The sequence below is a fragment of the Pezoporus occidentalis genome, unplaced genomic scaffold (genome assembly GCF_034315485.1).
Source record: "Pezoporus occidentalis ecotype Australia unplaced genomic scaffold, CSIRO_AGI_Poc_V1 ctg48, whole genome shotgun sequence".
Classification (NCBI taxonomy): Eukaryota; Metazoa; Chordata; class Aves; order Psittaciformes; family Psittacidae; genus Pezoporus; species Pezoporus occidentalis.
Window position 1 is genome coordinate 5,304,810 of NW_026915813.1, and position 19,221 is coordinate 5,324,030.

General features: G+C 34.4%; 1 protein-coding gene across 7 annotated transcripts in view; it reads left to right on the plus strand.

Moving 5' to 3' along the window:
* SLIT2 (slit guidance ligand 2) overlaps positions 1-19,221 on the plus strand; it is a 264,821-nt gene that overhangs the window by 213,900 nt on the left and 31,700 nt on the right. For all 7 annotated transcript variants that reach the window (XM_062636475.1, XM_062636477.1, XM_062636476.1 and 4 more), the window contains 9 exons: positions 549-681; positions 3,685-3,753; positions 6,502-6,573; positions 6,902-6,973; positions 8,715-8,786; positions 11,210-11,373; positions 16,522-16,646; positions 16,780-16,877; positions 18,295-18,434. In XM_062636475.1, the coding sequence (XP_062492459.1) occupies positions 549-681; positions 3,685-3,753; positions 6,502-6,573; positions 6,902-6,973; positions 8,715-8,786; positions 11,210-11,373; positions 16,522-16,646; positions 16,780-16,877; positions 18,295-18,434 (945 nt within the window). The remainder of the gene's footprint in view (positions 1-548; positions 682-3,684; positions 3,754-6,501; positions 6,574-6,901; positions 6,974-8,714; positions 8,787-11,209; positions 11,374-16,521; positions 16,647-16,779; positions 16,878-18,294; positions 18,435-19,221) is intronic.

Below are 19,221 nucleotides of genomic sequence, written 5' to 3' on the forward strand. Positions count from 1 at the left end.
ATGAGAATATTTGTAAATACTGATGCTTCAGTCAGATGCTCTTTCAGGTTATTTGATCAAATAACATGCCATTTTGCTTAGTTTGTGACATCCTCAACGCTTAATAAAAAATAAAAATAATAAAAATAAAAAAAGGCTGCTACCTTTCTCAGGCATGCTTCCATTTAATTCTTTATTAGATTGTCAATTTTCAAGGCTCTAACTTTTCTTTAAAGATAGTGCCTATTTTTAATAATCTTTTCATTTTGAAAATCAACAAATGCTTTGCTTTATCTGTCTTTTTTTGTTTTGTTCTTCATTTAATGATCTTTTTTTTTCCATATAATAGGATTTTACCTAGTAAAACAGCATTGTACTAAATAAGCATCACTTGAAATGTAAATTCTTGGAGGAATGGATTACAGAGATAACAATGTTTTCCCTACCTAGAAATATCACAATGTAGAAATATCATGTCTGCTTATAGGAATTCCAGGGGGGATATTATTGCTAATACTGAAGCACCATTTTTATAGCAAGCTTAATATCTGTTTGTTTTTATTAACCAGGAAATGATGACAATAGCTGCTCCCCACTGTCCCGCTGTCCTGCAGAATGTACTTGTCTAGACACAGTGGTTCGCTGCAGCAACAAAGGCTTAAAAGCTTTGCCTAAAGGCATCCCCAAAGATGTAACTGAACTGTAGGTGCATGCTTTTTTCCCTTTTATGAAAATCAATATCAGACTTTTATTATCAGGCTCAAGATGACGGGAGAAAAAAGTGGAGAACTTGATTCAGTAGATCAGTTGATATTTATTTTTATACCACTTTATATACATAAAGATTTGCACAGTATTTTGAGAAATTTGAGGTTAAGTTTGAATTAGCAATGCTCTGTAAGTCCTAAAACACTCTAGTAAATATCTGTTACTGAAAAGCTTTAAAAATATATGTATGTAAAACTGTAATCGCTCTCAGAAGTTATATCCCCAACACTGAACTGTCATATCTGAACATGGATATCATGTTGTCATGGGTTCAGTTATGGGCAGCAGTGCATCTGAGGGATCTATGGTCATTATTTAGGAAGGAACAAAAAAGTTCAATTACATGAAAAAGAAAGAAGAAAACAATGTATTCATGTGTTTGCATGTTTTAATAATCACACTTTTGTGGTATTTCAAAAAGACTGGTTTTAATAGAAAGTCTTTTCATATAGGCAGTCTTATGCAATCTGGGATATTTTATTAATCTCTTTATACATTTTTATATGAGAAAAATGGTTAAGATTAAATTTTATTAAGAGATATTATATGAATATGCAGATGGACAGCAACATTGATACAAAAAAGAGCTTGCTACCTCATGTATTGTTTGAGGACAATAACTGAATAAGATTAGATGAGTTGATTTTTATGCATTATGAAGGGGAAAATAAACCTAAAAATTGGGTTATTAATCTGTTTTTAATCTTGATCAGATAGGTCATGAGATTGAAAAAAAATAGAAATTATTGACAAAAAAATGTTGAGTTTGTTTTACATATGGCAAATATTCAATATTAAATTCCTGCTGCTTTGTAAGGACTGATTAATATTGTGCTTTTCCAGAAGACATCTTAACTGTTTATCTTAAGTCACTAAAACTGTTTTATTCTTTTACTATTTGGGATTGTATAGAAGATTCTGAAACTTCCACCACTAATTTGGTGTTTAATAATATCCAAAAAGCTTTAGTCATTAATGAAGAGAAATTATTAAGAACTCAAATTAGCACACAGCTATATATAAACCTATAACTTCATTAAGTTTTGGTGGTGTTTTTTTGTTTGTTTTTTTTTTAATAGAAGATGACTTAATTAAATACAGTCTGGTCTAAGAAATTTAAGGGCATCAGTGAAATATAAAATTAAATAGCTAAGGAGAAATACTTTTGGAATTGCAAGTGGAACCCTGACTGTGACTGAAAACTCACTTGTGTACAGTTTTGTGTGCTTTAATTAGTGTCTAAGCATGGAATTTAGCATATTTTTCAAAAGAATAATGGAGGTGGTTCCAGTTAGCAGTTGCATACTGATTGATTATTCTTGTTCATTAGCATGCATAACCCTTCCAAGACGTACTCTTCATGTGTTTTATAAAATATCTTAATAGTTGCTTCATTTGAACAAGGAGGAATTTTTATCAGAAAAGTGGATGCTTGTAGTACTTTAGTTCTAATGACACTAAAGCAATATATCCTAATTTATCTGTCAATGGAAGAATTTTTTCAGAATACTAACTCATTTTCAAAAAGTTAAAATGTTGTTTGTTTCTTTTTTAACAATGAAGTATACGAGCCCATGCACTCTTCACCACCAGTTATGTAATGCCATTAACATAGTGTAAGCATAAAACTTGTTGAGACACGTTTGGTTTTAGCAAACAGTCCTACGGAAGGCAAGATCCAAGGAAGAAAAACAATTAAAGAAAAAGCTTTTTTATTAGATGTAGATATAAGGATAAAAGTTTAACTGGTTTAACTCTGTTTCAGCTCATCCATTTAGTGAAGAAAAAAGTTTCTAAAGATGCTGCAGCATACTTAGAGACATTAAAATCATAACTAATGTAAGAATGTCTCTGACAAAGGCTGTTCTTAACTCAAGTGTGCTCCAAGTATTTGGATGGCTAAAATATCTTCTTTGTATAGGAATAATAAGGATGTAGTTTTTATGTGGTTTCCAGGAGACACAAGTAATGCCACCACAATACTGCCATCAAATCATTTGCCCCAGTTTAGAAACCAGGGACTTTTAATCCTCCTGCCACTTTCTGCTTCATATGCAGTCTGTTTCAGAGAATCACACATCAGTGAATTCACTACTTATTATCTCTAATCTACTTGCCCTGGTTACAGGAAGAGCCCCTCTACTTGCACTTTGCAATAACTAGCTGCACACTGAAAGCTTTTTAGGCAAGGCTTGATGACTTCCTTTCCCTGTAACTCAGGTGTCAATACAGTTTGGTGACTGTACCTGTTAACTCTAAGGGTGAACAAGCCTGTTACTGAAAATTATGATCATGGAAAAACAGCAAGCAATGTAATACAGGAGCTGTAAACCTAAGAGGAAAAAAAAAAAAAGCATCTAACATTTCTAATGAAGGGTAATTGATTACTGTCTTTAGTCCCTAACAGACTCCATAGGACCAGGCTTATAGTATGTTATGCCTGATATATCATGAAACAGACAGGGAGAAATTAAGGAAGGTGACCTGAACTGCAGGCATGACAAATTAATTTGGTGTTAGAGCTGGGACCAGCTCTTGCTGTTTTTACTCTAAAGGACTACCTGTACAATGTCAGGGTCTGTTCCCATTTACAGTATGCTCAAAATCCACACTTAAAGTTACTTGCAGAAGTAAGATTTGTGAAACAGCCTCATTTTGCAGTATTTATGAAATAATAGAAAGTACTGTGTAAGAGTTGGCTGGTATTACTGCTACTTCATAATATTAATAATATCTGATGCAATAGCATTTGGATCTAAGACTGCAGGTCCTCACTTGTGTCTAAAACCCAACATTTTCAAGATAGGTTTATTATAAAACAGAAATAGTATGCATTTATTTGTTATTAATTTTGCTGTTGGATTATAAGATTAGTGCATGAAGATGCTGCTGCTTTAATGAAAAACTTATGTTTTATGTTTTATTTTTCTATTTTAGTTATTTGGATGGAAATCAGTTTACCCTTGTTCCAAAAGAGCTTTCCTACTACAAGCACTTAACACTCATGTAAGTAGTTTTAGAGTAACGGTCCCTATTGGAAAGAAAAACAAAATAAAATATCTACTTCATTATACCTGGTTTTAGTTATAATGAAAAAAAGAAAAAAAAGTATTCCAGCAAATATTGTACCTAACCACAATTTATAACAGAGAATATTTTATTCTACTTACCACAACTTATTTACAATGCACTTGGTCGTAGAACCATAGAATAGTTAGGGTTGGAAAGGACCTTGAGATCATCTAGTTCCAGCCCCTCTGACATGGGCACCTCAACCTAGACAGTGTTGCCCAAGGCTCTGTCCAGTATGGCCTTGAGCACTGCCAGCGATGGAGCATTCACCACTTCTTTAGGCAAGCTGTTCCAATGCCTCACCACCCTCAGAGTAAAGAACTTCCTTCTATCTAACCTGAACTTCCCCCGTTTAAGTTTGAACCCATCACCCCTTGTCCTGTCACTGCAGTCCCTGATGAAAAGTCCCTCTCCAGCTTTATAAATAGGAGTATTTCATTACAGTGATACATCATAAAGTAAATAACCAGAAATTATAGTTAACCTGAAAAGATAGGTAAGATCTTTTACCTAACTTAGTGAGTTAGGGTAATTAGGGTAAGGTGTAAGGGTAATACAACATTTTGTACCCAGCTCCATAAATGCACTAGAATATTTATTTTGCAAAAGAAATATTCTGCAATATGCTTTGCTCAGTGGTGTGCTTCACATAGGAATAGCACAGACAGCTCTTCTAATACTTAAACGTAACCCCTTCTGTTTCTCCCACACTACATGGTTTAATGACTGAAGAAGAAAGCTTGTCTAGAATTCCCTATTCCCAACTCTGTTGCTGACTCACTCTGTGATTTGAGTGTGATTATTTATTTATGTACCTTGTAAGAGTACAGCAAGAGAAACAGGAAGAATGTAGATGTAAGTGGCGTTAATTCCATGGGTTTTGTTAGGACTATAAAAAATTATACCAGCTGAGGCTGAGCTGTGTAACATTCTGAAAGCAGTTTGTGGTTTCATTATAATCAGAATAAAAAGTGGACGGGAGTAACAAAATCCCTTACATTTTTTGACTGGGTTTAGAGCTTTGCTGTAAAAATTGAAAATGGTTTGGCATTCAAAACCATCCTTTATTTACCTCATGCTAGACAAAAGTTGTCACGGTCACAAATTTAGAAAAAACAAGTTTCCAAAACTTTTGTATTTTGCAAATAACATTGGGGAAAAAACTTTGCAATATTCTCAAATGTATACAGTGTAGAATCTATAGGAAATCTTAATGGATTGTTTTGGGAAGTTATAACTTGCAGCACATAGAAAGTACGAACTTTGGAACCTCAGTAAAAGAAGCAAATGCGTTGAGTGGATTGTGTGCAGTAACAGTATCAGTGAAAACTAGATACATGTCTAAAGATGAAGCATAGTGACAAGGCTTCCATCGCAGAAATTAGGTACTCATGGTGTATTTGTGACATCCAGAAATCAGCTGACTTTATCTCCTAATGAGAAAATATACAAAAACTAATTAGCAGACAAATAATGTAATACGTTATAGGTAAATAGTAAATTAAAAAAAAAAACCACTAAAAAACCCCAAATAAGACCCAGTATTAATAGCCTCAATTTATCAGACCTGTGGGGCACATTATTGTAGTCTCTTCTGAATGTATCCTCCAACTGCTGTTAACAAAGTTGAGAATGTTCCTCAGCTGGTTTTCCAACCACAGTACTATGCATATGCATAGTTCTTCTGTGGCCAAACAAGAAATTACATTAAAATCTCCAGAGTTTCAGATTAACAAAGGAATTTGTTTATTTCTAACTTTTTTTTTCTCATTTGAATAGATCGCTCTGTTATACTCGCTCAATATGTTTATTATTATGTCAGTTGTCTTACACACTTTCATGAAATTTTAAGAGAGGTATCTTGCATAGCTATTTAACAGTACTCTGAAGTTAAAATATCAAGGTCTCCTCACAAACCAATGCTGTATTGCACCATACAGTAAACAATAGTGAAATGGTAGACATAAAAAGAAAATTAAAGCGCAATGTGAGAATGAAGAACAAGCAGTATCCACATTTAATACAGCTTCTTCAAAGCTTCTTTTAAGCTACCAACATACCACTCCAGCTTCCATCATACTTATGCTTAAGATTTTATTTATTAGAATATTGAAAAACAAGAAAGATCACACAGTATCACAGTATCACAGTATGCTAGAGATTGGAAGGGACCTCAAAAGATCATCTAGTCCAATCCCCCAGCCGGAGCAGGAACACCTAGATAATGTTAAGGCTTTCTCTATAAATCTTAGATAGTAGTCTTTATAATAATAGCTCTGGGCTTTGATGCCTTAAGCATATCAGTGTTGAGTACAGCATTACATGATATTTACTTAGGTGTCATTAGGGACACAACTAGAATGATTTCTACTTTAAGACATCACTTTCATTTCTATACTTGGGTCAACGGAGGATTGCATTATCAACTAAGTAGCATGATGGACATTGCTATTGTACAGGAATGCATTGTGCTGCTTTTTCATCTGTGTTGAATTGAAAAAGCTTTTCATTGAACAAGCTAAACACTCACTGGGCATGTAAAATAAAAATGTCTGCTGCTTTAAATATTGATAGCAATGATACTGCTTCTACTAATCAAAGTAATGTGTCAGTTTAACAATACAGTTTTTCAGGACTGAGGTAGTCATTTTAAGGTCTGAATTTCTGCATTTATTTTTATAGAGATTTAAGTAACAACAGAATCAGCACTCTTTCTAATCAGAGCTTCAGCAACATGACTCAGCTGCTCACCCTGTAAGTTTAAACATGTAACAGTGACTCTTTGGAAGCATTACAGTGTATTGGTTTTTGTTGTTTTTTTTGGGTTGTTGTTGTTGTTTTGATGGTTTGGTTTTTGGTTGGTTTTTTTGTTTGTTTTTCTGCTTTTGGGTTGTTTTGTTGGGGGATTTTTTTGTCTTGGAAAGAAAGGACATTTAGTTGGCATTAAAGCTTGCTTGTTTTGCAGGCTGTAAAATAACTTGTTTCCTAACTAGCTATGTGTGCAAAAGCTGTTTTTCATCACGCTCTGCATTGTGTAATGAATGTCTGATATACTTGCTGACAGTATTTTATATATTTCTAGAATTCTTAGTTACAACCGCCTGAGGTGTATCCCTGCACGGACTTTCGATGGATTGAAATCACTTAGATTGCTGTAAGTATTATTTTTTAACCACTGCTATTTTTCCAGACTTACACTTTGTACTTTTCTGCTTTTTAATCTTGGCTGTATTTCTTTTTTGTGTTCTATTCTCCATTGTTATAAGCATTAAATTCTAACAGAAATGCCATATGCATAAATTCACTATATATGAGGGGGTTTTGCAGTTGAATTTTGATTCTTTTTATTCCAACATCAAATTTCTTTTTTTCTTGTTCCATTTAATATGGGAGTATTTCCAAAATCATTGCATCATGATGAATTATCAAAAATCAATAGTATTAAGTTTTGGTTCCAAGAAAACTTTCTATTTTACCTCTAAGAAAAACAGGGTTGTAAGGGCACAGAAAGGGACAAAAGAAAGTACAGAACAATCACTCTAGTTTACAGCTTCAGTTTGTCATTAAGAAAAAAAACTGCAAAAATTCTTTCTCAAAAGCCCCCAGCAGAACATGTAATTTTTGCCTCTATTTGAGTAGTTTATAACCATTTAATAGCCTAGGTGGATTAAATGTCTCAAGCATGACATTATTTAAGTGTGCTCACATAACTTCAATTATTTTATATAAATATGAATATTTTCAAGAACCATAATTCTACATGTGTTAGATATACATAGACTCATAGAATCATAGAATTATAGAATAGTTAGGGTTGGAAAGGACCTTAAGGTCATCTAGTTCCACGCCCCCTGCCGTGGGCAGGGACACCTCACACTAAACCATGGCATCCAAGGCTCCATCCAACCTGGCCTTGAACACTGCCAGGGATGGAGTTCACAACTTCCCTGGGCAACCCATTCCAGTGCCTCACCACCCTCACAGTAAAGAATTTCTTCCTTATATCCAATCTAAACTTCCCCTGTTTAAGCTTTAACCTGTTACCCATTGTCCTATCACTACAGTCCCTAATGAGGAGTCCCTCCCCAGCATCCCTATAGGCCCCCTTCAGATACTGGAAGGCTGCTATGAGGTCTCCACGCAGCCTTCTCCTCTCCAGGTTGAACAGCCCCAACTTTCTCAGCCTGTCTTCATACAGAAAGTGCTCCAGCCCCTGATCACCCTCGTGGCCCTCCTCTGGACTTGTTCCAACAGTTCCATGTCCTTTTTATGTTGAGGACACCAGAACTGCACACAATACTCCCAAGTCAGGTTTCATGAGTGAATGAATTTATAGAAATATTCTTCCTGTTTGCTACAGGAAGAATACTATTCCCAGTATTGATGCTTAATAAGGTCTTTAGTTCTTTAATTTTACCATCAAATTAGGGCAATAACCTTAATATTTTCATTAATGAACAGTCAATGCCTGTATTTTCCGTGAATCCATGAAAGATTTTAAAAAAGTATGAGCATAATTAACGGGATTTCAGGAATTGCTGAAATTGTCAGAAATTGCTGAAAAATTCAGAAATATAACTTGTCTGCTATCCCTAAATCCAATCTGTAGTTGGCAGAAGTGTACCTACTTTTACTAACCTTTTTTCTTTCCATTTTAAAATAATCATATTATTAACATTTCTTATTAAAATACAGGATGAACAAATTAAATGATGTGTAGGCTGTCAGAGCTTAAAAAAAAAAAACAAAAAACAGCCATGCAAAAACAGGTGGAAACACTAAGGAATTGTAAGAAAAAAAAGTAAAAATTTGAAAACTGTTCATAGATGAAAATTTCAAATTTGACTGGCTGTTTTTTTATGCATATATATTATTTTGTTTATTTTCTTTTTAAGGTCTTTACATGGGAATGATATTTCTGTTGTTCCTGAAGGAGCTTTTAATGATCTTTCAGCATTATCACACCTGTGAGTATTCATATTTTTTGTTATGTTTAGCAAATTTCATGTACTTGAACAAAGACAAAATGCAAAGGACTGCCCTGGAGCAAGCTAATGCATTAGTACAGCCTTGGGACTTGCCAGAGAGGTAGCAGCTCAGCAGGAAAATCCTGGGCCTCCTGGTGGCAGCAAACTGCACATGTCTGCTATGTGCCCTTATGGCAGTGAAAGCTAAAAGACTCTCCAGGCTGAATTAGAAAGAAAGCCAGGTGGTTGAACACAGTGGTCACTCCCTTCTGCTTGGCTGTCCTACGGCCACGTCTGTAATATGTGTTCAGTTTTTCAAGTACAAAGCCAATGTGTATGAATAGGCAAATCCAGGTCAGGGGCAAGTAAGGCTGGAAGGTGGCAGGATGAGATGAGCTGTGGCAAGCTGCCAAGGAGGGACCTAAAATAGTCTTTAAGATACTAGGTGGATTACAGCAATGATGGAGACAGATTTTCTCAGACGTACACAGTGAAGAATAGGAGTCAACAGTCACAAGCAGCAACAAGGGAAATTTGACTGAATGTAAAAATTCTTCACTGTGAGGGTGGTTCAGCTTTGGAACATGTTGCCCAAAGGAGAGGAAGAATCTCTGTCCCTGGAGATTTTCAGAGCTCAGCTAGGCAGAGCCCTGAGCAACTTTGAAGTGAGCTCTGATTTGCACAGAGGGTGAGATTAGATGACCTCCAGAGTGCCCTAAATTATTCTATGGTTCTGTGTTGGTGTCTGTTAAATTGAAATTAAATACATGGACATCTGCTTTCAGAACACAATTTTAGGCAATGCTTGTCCTGATTTTAATTTTCAATGGGAAACTTAGATTAGTAAAAGTTACCTATCTGTAAACCTCGTTGTGTTTATGAATAGTTATTAAATCCTTGCTTGCAACTGAGTAGTTGACTAGTGCCTTTATATATAGCTGGGGTTTATGTTTCTGAACAGCTGCAGTTGTTAAAAACTTAATTATCTGTTTCTAGTTCAGTATTGGACATTTACATTTAATTTACCATTTCTCAGAAACTTAATGATACTGATTAAACTTTAAGGCATTGACAATTTATTCAAATGTCACTGTTAAACTAGCTTATTTGCATGAAATATCGGTAAAAATTGGATAGATTTTATTATTGTTGCTGGTTTTTTTTTTCCCCAAAAGTCTACCAGCTATCCTTGCTAACATTTTGATCTTAGCAGAGCAATTGTGTTATCTGTTCAGGCTGACATTCACACTTGCATATATGGAGTTAACAAATTCCTGGTGTTTCTCCTCACATGGGAAGTTTCCTATCACTAGCTCTGATTCTTGTTACTGCTCTGACTGAAGTCTGACTGAACAAGTGTATATGGTCTTTTGTGTTCAGGTGGAAGTAGGTAGCGCTAATTGAGAGAGGTGGCAAAAGAGAGTGTTTCAGCAGTGGTAGTTTCTACTGCCTTTGTCTGCCAAGGATTTTCTTCTATCACTGGAAGACCGATTGATCCAAAGTCATGGAAAAATCTAAATAAAAGTACTGAAACATCTGGAGAAGGAGAATGTTCCAATACTGCCATTTGACAGTTTGTGCACATGTCAAGGTTATCTGTTGAATGTTACATTATTACTGTATTTCTTAAAAGCAATATGAATACAACTTTATAGAACAGCACAGTGCTTCTATCCTCCAAATGTACATGTCATAGTCAGTTTTAAGAGTATAGTTTCTAGCAAATAAACATTTAAAAAGCCTTTACACAATTCTTAATATCTCTAGCTAAATTATTTTTAATTTTAAAGAATATATTTATTTAAATAAATTGATTTGCATTCATAATGAGGCAATTCTTATGTAACTACCACAAAGCTAGGATAATGTAGTTTTATTTACTTACACATCAGAGACCTCTTATAGAATTCTGCACATAGCTGTGATTTCAGTGGGAGAGCTCCAAAGAGGAAATAATTAAATCAAATTTGGAAGCCTAGAAACAGATGGTTTGCACCAGCCTGGGAGCCATAAACTGAAAAGGAAAAATATCAGAGTGGAACTCTGTGGGGTTGCCTTGGCTGCTTTGGAAGAAATACTTTATTCTTGCTAACTTAATTTCCCAGTATCAGTTTCATTCTGCTTATGCAGATCTTGGATATTAAATACCAACAGTGAAACAGAGCTAGTTAGTATTAGACATCCAAAGTTCACACATTCACACAACTAAGAATAGCTAGGTTTGTGGACCAAGTTTACTGCTAAATCTATCACTTCTTGATTTAGAACCCAAATCCAGACACTTCATGCTCTTATGGTCCATTTCATGGATGGAGGGCAGATCTGTGGTTTGAGAGGATTTTTTGCAACCAGTTTTCTGCCTTCTCTTTTTAAAAGCAACCATTTAAAACTTTATTACCTTTTTATTTGTCTGTTTTCTACAGGGCTATCGGAGCAAATCCTCTTTATTGTGACTGTAACATGCAGTGGCTATCTGACTGGGTAAAATCGGAATACAAAGAGCCTGGTATTGCACGTTGTGCTGGTCCCGGAGATATGGCAGATAAACTTCTTCTCACAACTCCTTCTAAAAAATTCACTTGCCAAGGTACTGTTGTACTGTTTCTCTTTGAAATGTATATTTTTAATTTTTACAAATAGTTGAGCTGTGAAATAAAGATTCTTGTGTGCTGTAAATGCACTTACTATAGCATTTTCACTCACCGTTGTCATAATTCTTCCTCATATTTAGGGATGTAGCCATTGGTTCCATTCAGGAACTCTACTTATTTTAAAGACTTCAATACCTATTTCTTTTTAAATAAGTGGAGTAAAAGAGTCTTTAGACTAGCAGTACAGTACTTCTCAGTACACTGATGTGCACAGGTACTTGGTACTGTCTCGGTCATGAACTACAGTTTAAACATCTGTACTTCCCTTAGCCAAAGAATGTCCTTTTCCTTCAGTCTGTTCACAGTAAAAACTGTAAATACATCCATAATCCTTTCAGGCTGCAATTAATTGTACCAATATGTCCATAGTGCTTCCTCTGGTATTTCAGAAAAAAGCGTAAAAGACACCCCAAAAAAACCTGTAGGTAAAAGGATGTGATACCACTATAGAGGTCTCAGTCTAAAATGTTTTGAGAGGTTTCTCGGGGTTTGGACAAAGAGTATTTATCTCCATGTCTGTACCAATGATGCTGGCATTTATATCACAACTTATAGTATTGTCTGTGAATTCCTAGGTTCTCTTTCTGAACCTTAAGTAGAAAAGTACCTTTTTACTGACATGGAGAGAGAACTTGTTTTATTGTTTAATCTTCTATTCCATCCATTTATCCCTTCTTAAATATTTTGAAAACACAGAAGATTTCTGCTGTAGCTTTATTTTTCATGGTCCTGATTTTGAAACATTGAAATTCCCAATTGAAAAAAAAAAAGAACCAAACACTAAACGAGCAAATACTAATTAAACAGAATTTATGTGTGCTAATAGTAGTAAGTCAGTACTAAGCTCATAGTGATTTCTGAGGCATCAGATGAATATAATCTTAAATCTTGTAGAAGTAATTTATTCTCAGTCTAGGTACTCTTCAAGTTATTTTAACTTACACATCTGTTAATGTATCTTCAAAGGTGAGCTTAATCCCTTAGTAATTTCTACCTTTAAAAAGCCATTGGGACTTTGTTGGAGTTTGTCTCATCTGAAGTTGTTCTTTACTGCATGTTCTTCCTATTTCTCTCCTTTGGCTTTCTGTCAAAAAGCATTTTTCTAAACAAAAACCAATGGAACCCATTTTGTTGCTTGTGATGCCAGTGAATTGTTTCTCCCTCCAAGTCCTTCTTGCAGTTTTTCAAAAGTACATCTCTGAGGTCACGCCAGCGTTCATTGCACATGACACTCATCTGTTGCAAAGTCTCAGTCTGATTTTAGATAGGACATTTGCTGGACAATCTGTTCTTTTTTGCTACAAGCATCCACTGAAGGTTACTGCAGATACACTCTAATTGCACACTGTTGTAGGGATGTAAGTGAAAGAATATTTGCATGAACATGTGGTACCTGCTTGGTTATTTTCCAGCACTGTTAGTTTTAAACACTGTATCACCCCTGTCTACGGTCATTGTTATGTTTCTGCCAAACAATACAGAAAGTATATCTTGCTCCCTCTTGCCCATCAGAAAATATCATTTATATTATTTTGCAGGGTAAGAACTGCATTTGTTTCACTTCCAGGCATGGATATCTGGTATAATGGATACCTTTGAGAGAAAATCATTTTCCTGCCACTGTCCTGTGAAGATGCTCATAATTACAGATTACAAATCAGTAGCTTTTCAATGACATGATGGTCCTGTAAGACATTATGTGTCTATTTCTCAAAGAGAAGTAATTTTATCTTTTGCTTAAAAATGAACTGTTGAATAGAAATTAGGAAGATGCTATATTCCTATCAGGACCAAAATTTTAGGCTACGTGGGAGAATATCTGTTGATGGTCAACTATTGTGTACATATTTATAGGAAGAGAGTAGTGAGTCATTCCCTCTTATCAGTATCTCTTGGTTCAGTTGAAACTGAAATGGGTGCTTGAATTTTATTTACATAATTAATAGTTCCCAGTGAAAATAAGCATTTTAAAATTAAGTCTCTTCTCAGTCGTACAGCTCCATAAAATCATTGTACCTTACTAATTTTATGAGTTCTTTTACTTCAGGAATCATCCATTAGTATTTTCTTCTTTCAGGTTTTTTTCTACATTTATGGGTGGGTTTTTTTTCCTCTTTTATGTGGCCTCTAACAGATTCTCAATCTTTTACCTCTTTATCATCCATGCCCTGCCTCTAGAGATTCCAGGGCCTTGTGGTTTTCTCATACCAGGTAAGGTTATAAATAGACCTGGAATGGGTGATCTGATTAAGAGCAGACCTTCTGACCTTCCTTTTGTATACCTCAAGCAATCCTCCTTCCTAAGACATGCATGTTTATTGTGTGTTTTCCCCTTTGATGAATTTACAGCTGAGTCTTCATGATATATCATTTAACATATTATGTGAACAGTTTTCTTATTTTAACAGCCTGGGTTTGAGTTTTGAAAATTGACTGAAATGACTGTTTCCACTGTATTGTAATAAAATTTGTGATTTCATTAGCAGCTTTAGTGTAAGTGAATCAGTGTAGATACTGATTTTGAGGCCAAATGCAAGAGAGAATAGGAGTAATAAAATGTCAGAGCTGAAAGTTTTTCTTGCAAGTTTTCTGTAGAAAAAGAAAAATTGTGTCATGTTTTTCTTCGAAAATGGTAGCTACATGTGTGTGTCAATGTCAATAAAATACAGTTAGCTTTTCACTGTTTACTAAAGAATGCTGCTTTTTTTTTTTTTTTAAGGATTTTTTTCCAGCCAGGGCTTATTCAACAATGTCTACAATATGAAAAATTAAATAATAGGTTATGAACCCAATCCTTTTTTATATACAAGACTTTTAACACTTTGAAAGAGAAAAGGAACAGTATAGTGCAAATGAAAATATGTACCACAACTGGCTTTCCATTAGCCTTCAGTAAAAATACCTGAAGCATTTCAATTTTTTGATCTTGCAACAGAAGAATAATAAATCAAAATAAATATTTTATTGGATAATATATAAATAATAGTTTGAAATAAACGCAGCATAAATTCAGATACAATGGTATATATAGACTTAGGTAGCCATTTTCTGGCTCTGTTTTGGAAGTGAAATTAAGATTGCTAATCTGTTTCAGCAAATAACTTTAGTTGCTGAATGTTTTTTAATTCATGCCAAATATTTAGCTTTTTATTGCATCAGAAGTAGAAAAGAGGATATGATGCTCAGAATAGTTGAGGCAAGGAAGCATAGACTTCATGCTACAGCATAGTGCTTCCATTTTTTTGTGTTTTAAATATGTGCCTCTTGCACTTTATTTTTTTTATAGAACCTCTTAATGTATTCTAGAAATAATCAGCAGTACTCTAGAGTACACAGGCAGGACTTTCTAGATTTTAATTCTATGGTGCATGTTTCAACTCTTTTACCTCTGCTGTTTGCTGGTCTAACCGAAGTTTTAATCAGGTATAGATTTCTCTTACAAAATAAAGTAATGGAGACAAGACAGTCAATGATCCCTACAGATTGTGGCTTTGGCAGTAAGCATCTTATCACAGATTACCATGTTCATCCCTCTGGATTTGCTGCAAGCTGTGACACAGAAGGGTACCAGCAACTGCAGATTCAAAAATAAATAAACAAACAGATAAATAAAATGTCAACCTCTCCTTGTTTAACAGCCCTTGCTGAATTCATATAATCATGTCTTCCTTCCATGCCCGTTCCTTTACAATGATTCATCAGAGATTATTTTTGCAAAGAAAAATAAGAAAAGAAAGTAAATATATCCAGGTTTTAAACCTCCCAAAGCCCTATATCTCAGTAAAAGTGCCTGTTAGCTCAAAAACCTTTGCAGTCTGTCTCATTTTGAGTAAAGCCTGTTATGGAGCAATCGTGCAATTCTACCAGTAGGTCTCAGGAGTTTTGACTCTGTGTCTGGTTAGAAGAAATCACTCATTATTCCTTGAAATGTACAAATCACTTGTGGATAGCTGAAGTTTTTTTCATAGGTGAGATCTGAAATCAAGCTGGAGGCAGTAATGTCATCAGGCAATAGAGCTGGAGATAACAGAGAATGTTTGATTATTCTCTGAATAGGCTTTTGGCCAAGTCATCTACTTTCTCTTAGAGTTATCACTTTTTTCTATCACAAAGTGTATGAAAAAGGAACATTATTTATACTCAGGTGATTTCTAATTTTTAACAAATAAGCAGTGATTTCTTTGGTTGTTTGACAAAAAAAAATATAAAATTTGATGGTGCCTAACTTGAAAATTCACCATGAAAAGGCTGTATTTAAATTGCAAAACGACAGAAAGATAATTAAGTATCTAAAAAATATTTATATATGAGGATAAGATTTATGTAGGCCAAAGCTCTAAGCCTGGCTTCCTAAGATTTTTTCAATGTTAATTTCTGAACTCTGTCATTACAATCACTAGTATGCAAACTAGACTGCAAGCATGGATTACAGCCATAGGTTCATGGTATAGTCTGCATTTTTTGTGGGCTCAGCTAATGCACTAATGGACAGGACTGTGGCTGACTCCATAAGGGGGCAAGGCAGAATACAGAGCTATTTACAGTGACATAGCTTGAACAATGTAATTTACAGTTCATAGATCTTCAAACAATTTACAAGTAATTTTACCAGTTCATTTAGAGATCTCTGACCCTGCAAATAAAATGTAAAATAAAAGTACATTTAAAATAGTCTTTTCAGTAACACCATTAGGGAAGGACTGCAAACTGTGATAGTTCTTTTTCTCACGGGCAATTTTTAATTTTTACCCTCTAAAGAGGTTAAAGCTGCAATTCTATTCATCATTTTGTTAATATAAAGGAAAGGTAATCATCATGAAAAAGAACTGTACAGATTTCAGAGGATGGGATAAGCTTTGTTTTTTTCTTGAAGTGATAATTAAAGTGATAATTAAACTAAGAATCCCATTCAGATTTAGTTGGTCATCTCAAAAGTATTAAGGACAGTCCAGCATTTTATTCATATGGAAACACCACAAAGTCTAAAACATAAATTTCATTTTAAATTTAAAGCAAAATGGCAAGTATATCCTATCAAATATAAATCGTTGTTTGTTTCTGACTATTTAATTTGTATTTTTAAGGGCCTGTGGATGTTAATATTCTTGCTAAGTGTAACCCCTGTTTATCAAATCCATGCAAAAATGATGGAACCTGCAACAATGATCCAGTTGACTTCTATAGATGTACTTGCCCATATGGTTTCAAGGTAGGTACTGAATGAAGAGGAAAAAGCTCACTGAAATGTAAGCTTCTTCTTAACAACCCTTAAGGTTTATTTGGCTCCCTTCCAGTAGTGTCTGTATGTTCTTCTTAAATTATAACCATTGTTCCCTTCATAGGGTCAAGACTGTGATACTCCCATTCATGCTTGCATTAGTAACCCATGCCGCCACGGTGGAACCTGTCATTTGAAAGAAGGAGAAAAAGATGGTTTCTGGTAGGTTGCTTTTCATTGTAAGAAAGGGATGTAAAACTATAGAGTTTTATGTGCTGAAATAATTTTGGTATTAATATTCAGGTTCTCTGTGTTTGCGAGTGAGTGCACCACAAAGGCAGATTTTTTAGTGCTTCTGTAGTTTTCAGTACATGTTGCTGTCCTTGGAAAGCTTCTAAAGCTCTGAAACTGTTAAAAACAGTAACAAATGATTGTGATTAGTGGAGGCATATCAGGTCAAGACAACACAGTATTGACTCCATTATGCTAACTAATAGCTAGCTAGATCCCTGCTGAAAAAAAACTCACAATTCATCTGTTGTTGTGTGTATTACTTCAACAGACAGCATGTAAATGATAAAATGTAAATCCCAGTGAAACAGAAAATTAATGATTCATCTGAAACTCACTGTGCCAGCAGATAAACATGCTGTGAGCATTTTTAATCTTGAGTTATTTAATCACACAGTACAATTACTCCAGATGTACTTCATGAATTATGAAAGTTCTTTTGCATTCTTATGTGAAAGTATTAGTCATTTAATAATCTACACCTCAAGCTTGTTAGAAATGACACTTCAAAAAGATGCAATTCATTATCCTGCAATTCATTATGTCATTAATCTTATTTTTTAATCCAAATTCTGCCCAAAGATTAAATAGTTTTCTATTAAAACTTAAGTGTATACATCTTAATACTATGCTTATAGAATTTAAATTGACATAGTCATGTCTCAGAATTTGACCTTTTTCATTTGTTTGTTTAAACACTATTTATTTTGAATATCAAAGCAATCTTATAATGAAAGCTGCAGAAATTATAGATAGCGCATTTTATGTGAAAATATACATGTAGTCATGTTTCAGAGCTCTTTTGCATTTGCTGTCTATTTTGATGTATTTTTTTGTATAGATATACTTAAAAACAAAAAATAATTACTACTTTGAAGTTTCAGGCATAGTTTTTGTATATTCCTTCACATATTGTGCATAGGACATTAAACCAAGTTTTAGATTGGTGCATTTAACTGAATGATGTTGGAATACTACTATTACATACTAATCCCTGATTCCATAATCTTTTCTATGCGCTTAAAAAAAGCAAAAGGATCACTTTCCGTAAGAAATAAAATCTAACCTTATAATATAAAGTTAGCATGCTTTTCAAAAGGACTTTTCAGTGGTTTAAGAAGCTCCTTAAGCTAAAGATCAAGGCATAAATTTAGAAGCTTATTTTCTGTAATTTAAAATATGAAATTTATTTTGGTAGTGTTTACTATGTTTGGTTTTTTATATTATATCAGCTGTGTTCCTTTATGGCATAATGATTATGAATTATTGAACCTATTAATTACAAAACTTCTTGCCTGGTCTTCCCAGCTAAAATGTCAATGTGGTTAGTTTTGTTTTTGTATTACAGGTGCACTTGTGCAGATGGATTCGAAGGTGAAAACTGTGAAGTAAATGTTGATGACTGTGAAGACAATGACTGTGAAAATAATTCTACTTGTGTGGATGGAATCAATAACTATACTTGCCTTTGTCCGCCGGAATATACAGGTAGGAGTATAAGAGAAAGTATAAGTGATTCAAGAATTCCTAGCAGAACAATAGTATTTTTTCAGTTTGTAGGTGAATTAGTAGTTACTCTATACTTGACTAAAAGCCAGGTTTACATCCATATTTTTCTCCTATATGGCTTATAGTCAAAAGAAGACTGAATGGCCACTCACTAATTCCTTTGTTACTTTTGAAATTATAGAATTTTGATTCTGTATTTGTCCCTCCCTACTGTATACCTAACCCAGACATCCCAGTGAAGAACCTCTGTAGGTGTAGAAATGTGAAAAATATTCTGCTTTTACCTTGTATACAGAAAAGGATGTGTCTGTACCAGTAGGGAACTGAATTTGACAACCCTGGGTGTTGTCCTGTTCTCCGTTAGAAACATTAATGTAGAGTGTGATTCTTTCTCTTCTACCACAGAGAGAAACGTAACAAAAAAACCAACTCATTACTGAGTGTCTAATTTGTTTCTATCAGTTGACAGACAAGCCAAAGCATTTTCCTATTTTTGACACAGAGAATCTCTTGCTTGCCATCATCATCTCTGTGGGAATGGAGGATAGTTAGAGCATCAACACTGGAGAAAAAGTAGGATCTATTGTTTACATTGATCTGTTTTAATAGTTTTTCTAACTAGACGGATCTATTTTCTGACAGCTAGTTGACCACTAGGAGAACACAGAGCTTAAATTCATAAAACCATGACTTGAAATGCATGAAAAAGGAAATGTAAAATACATCAGCACTTGGAAATTAATTCTACTCAGCCATCCTATATCTT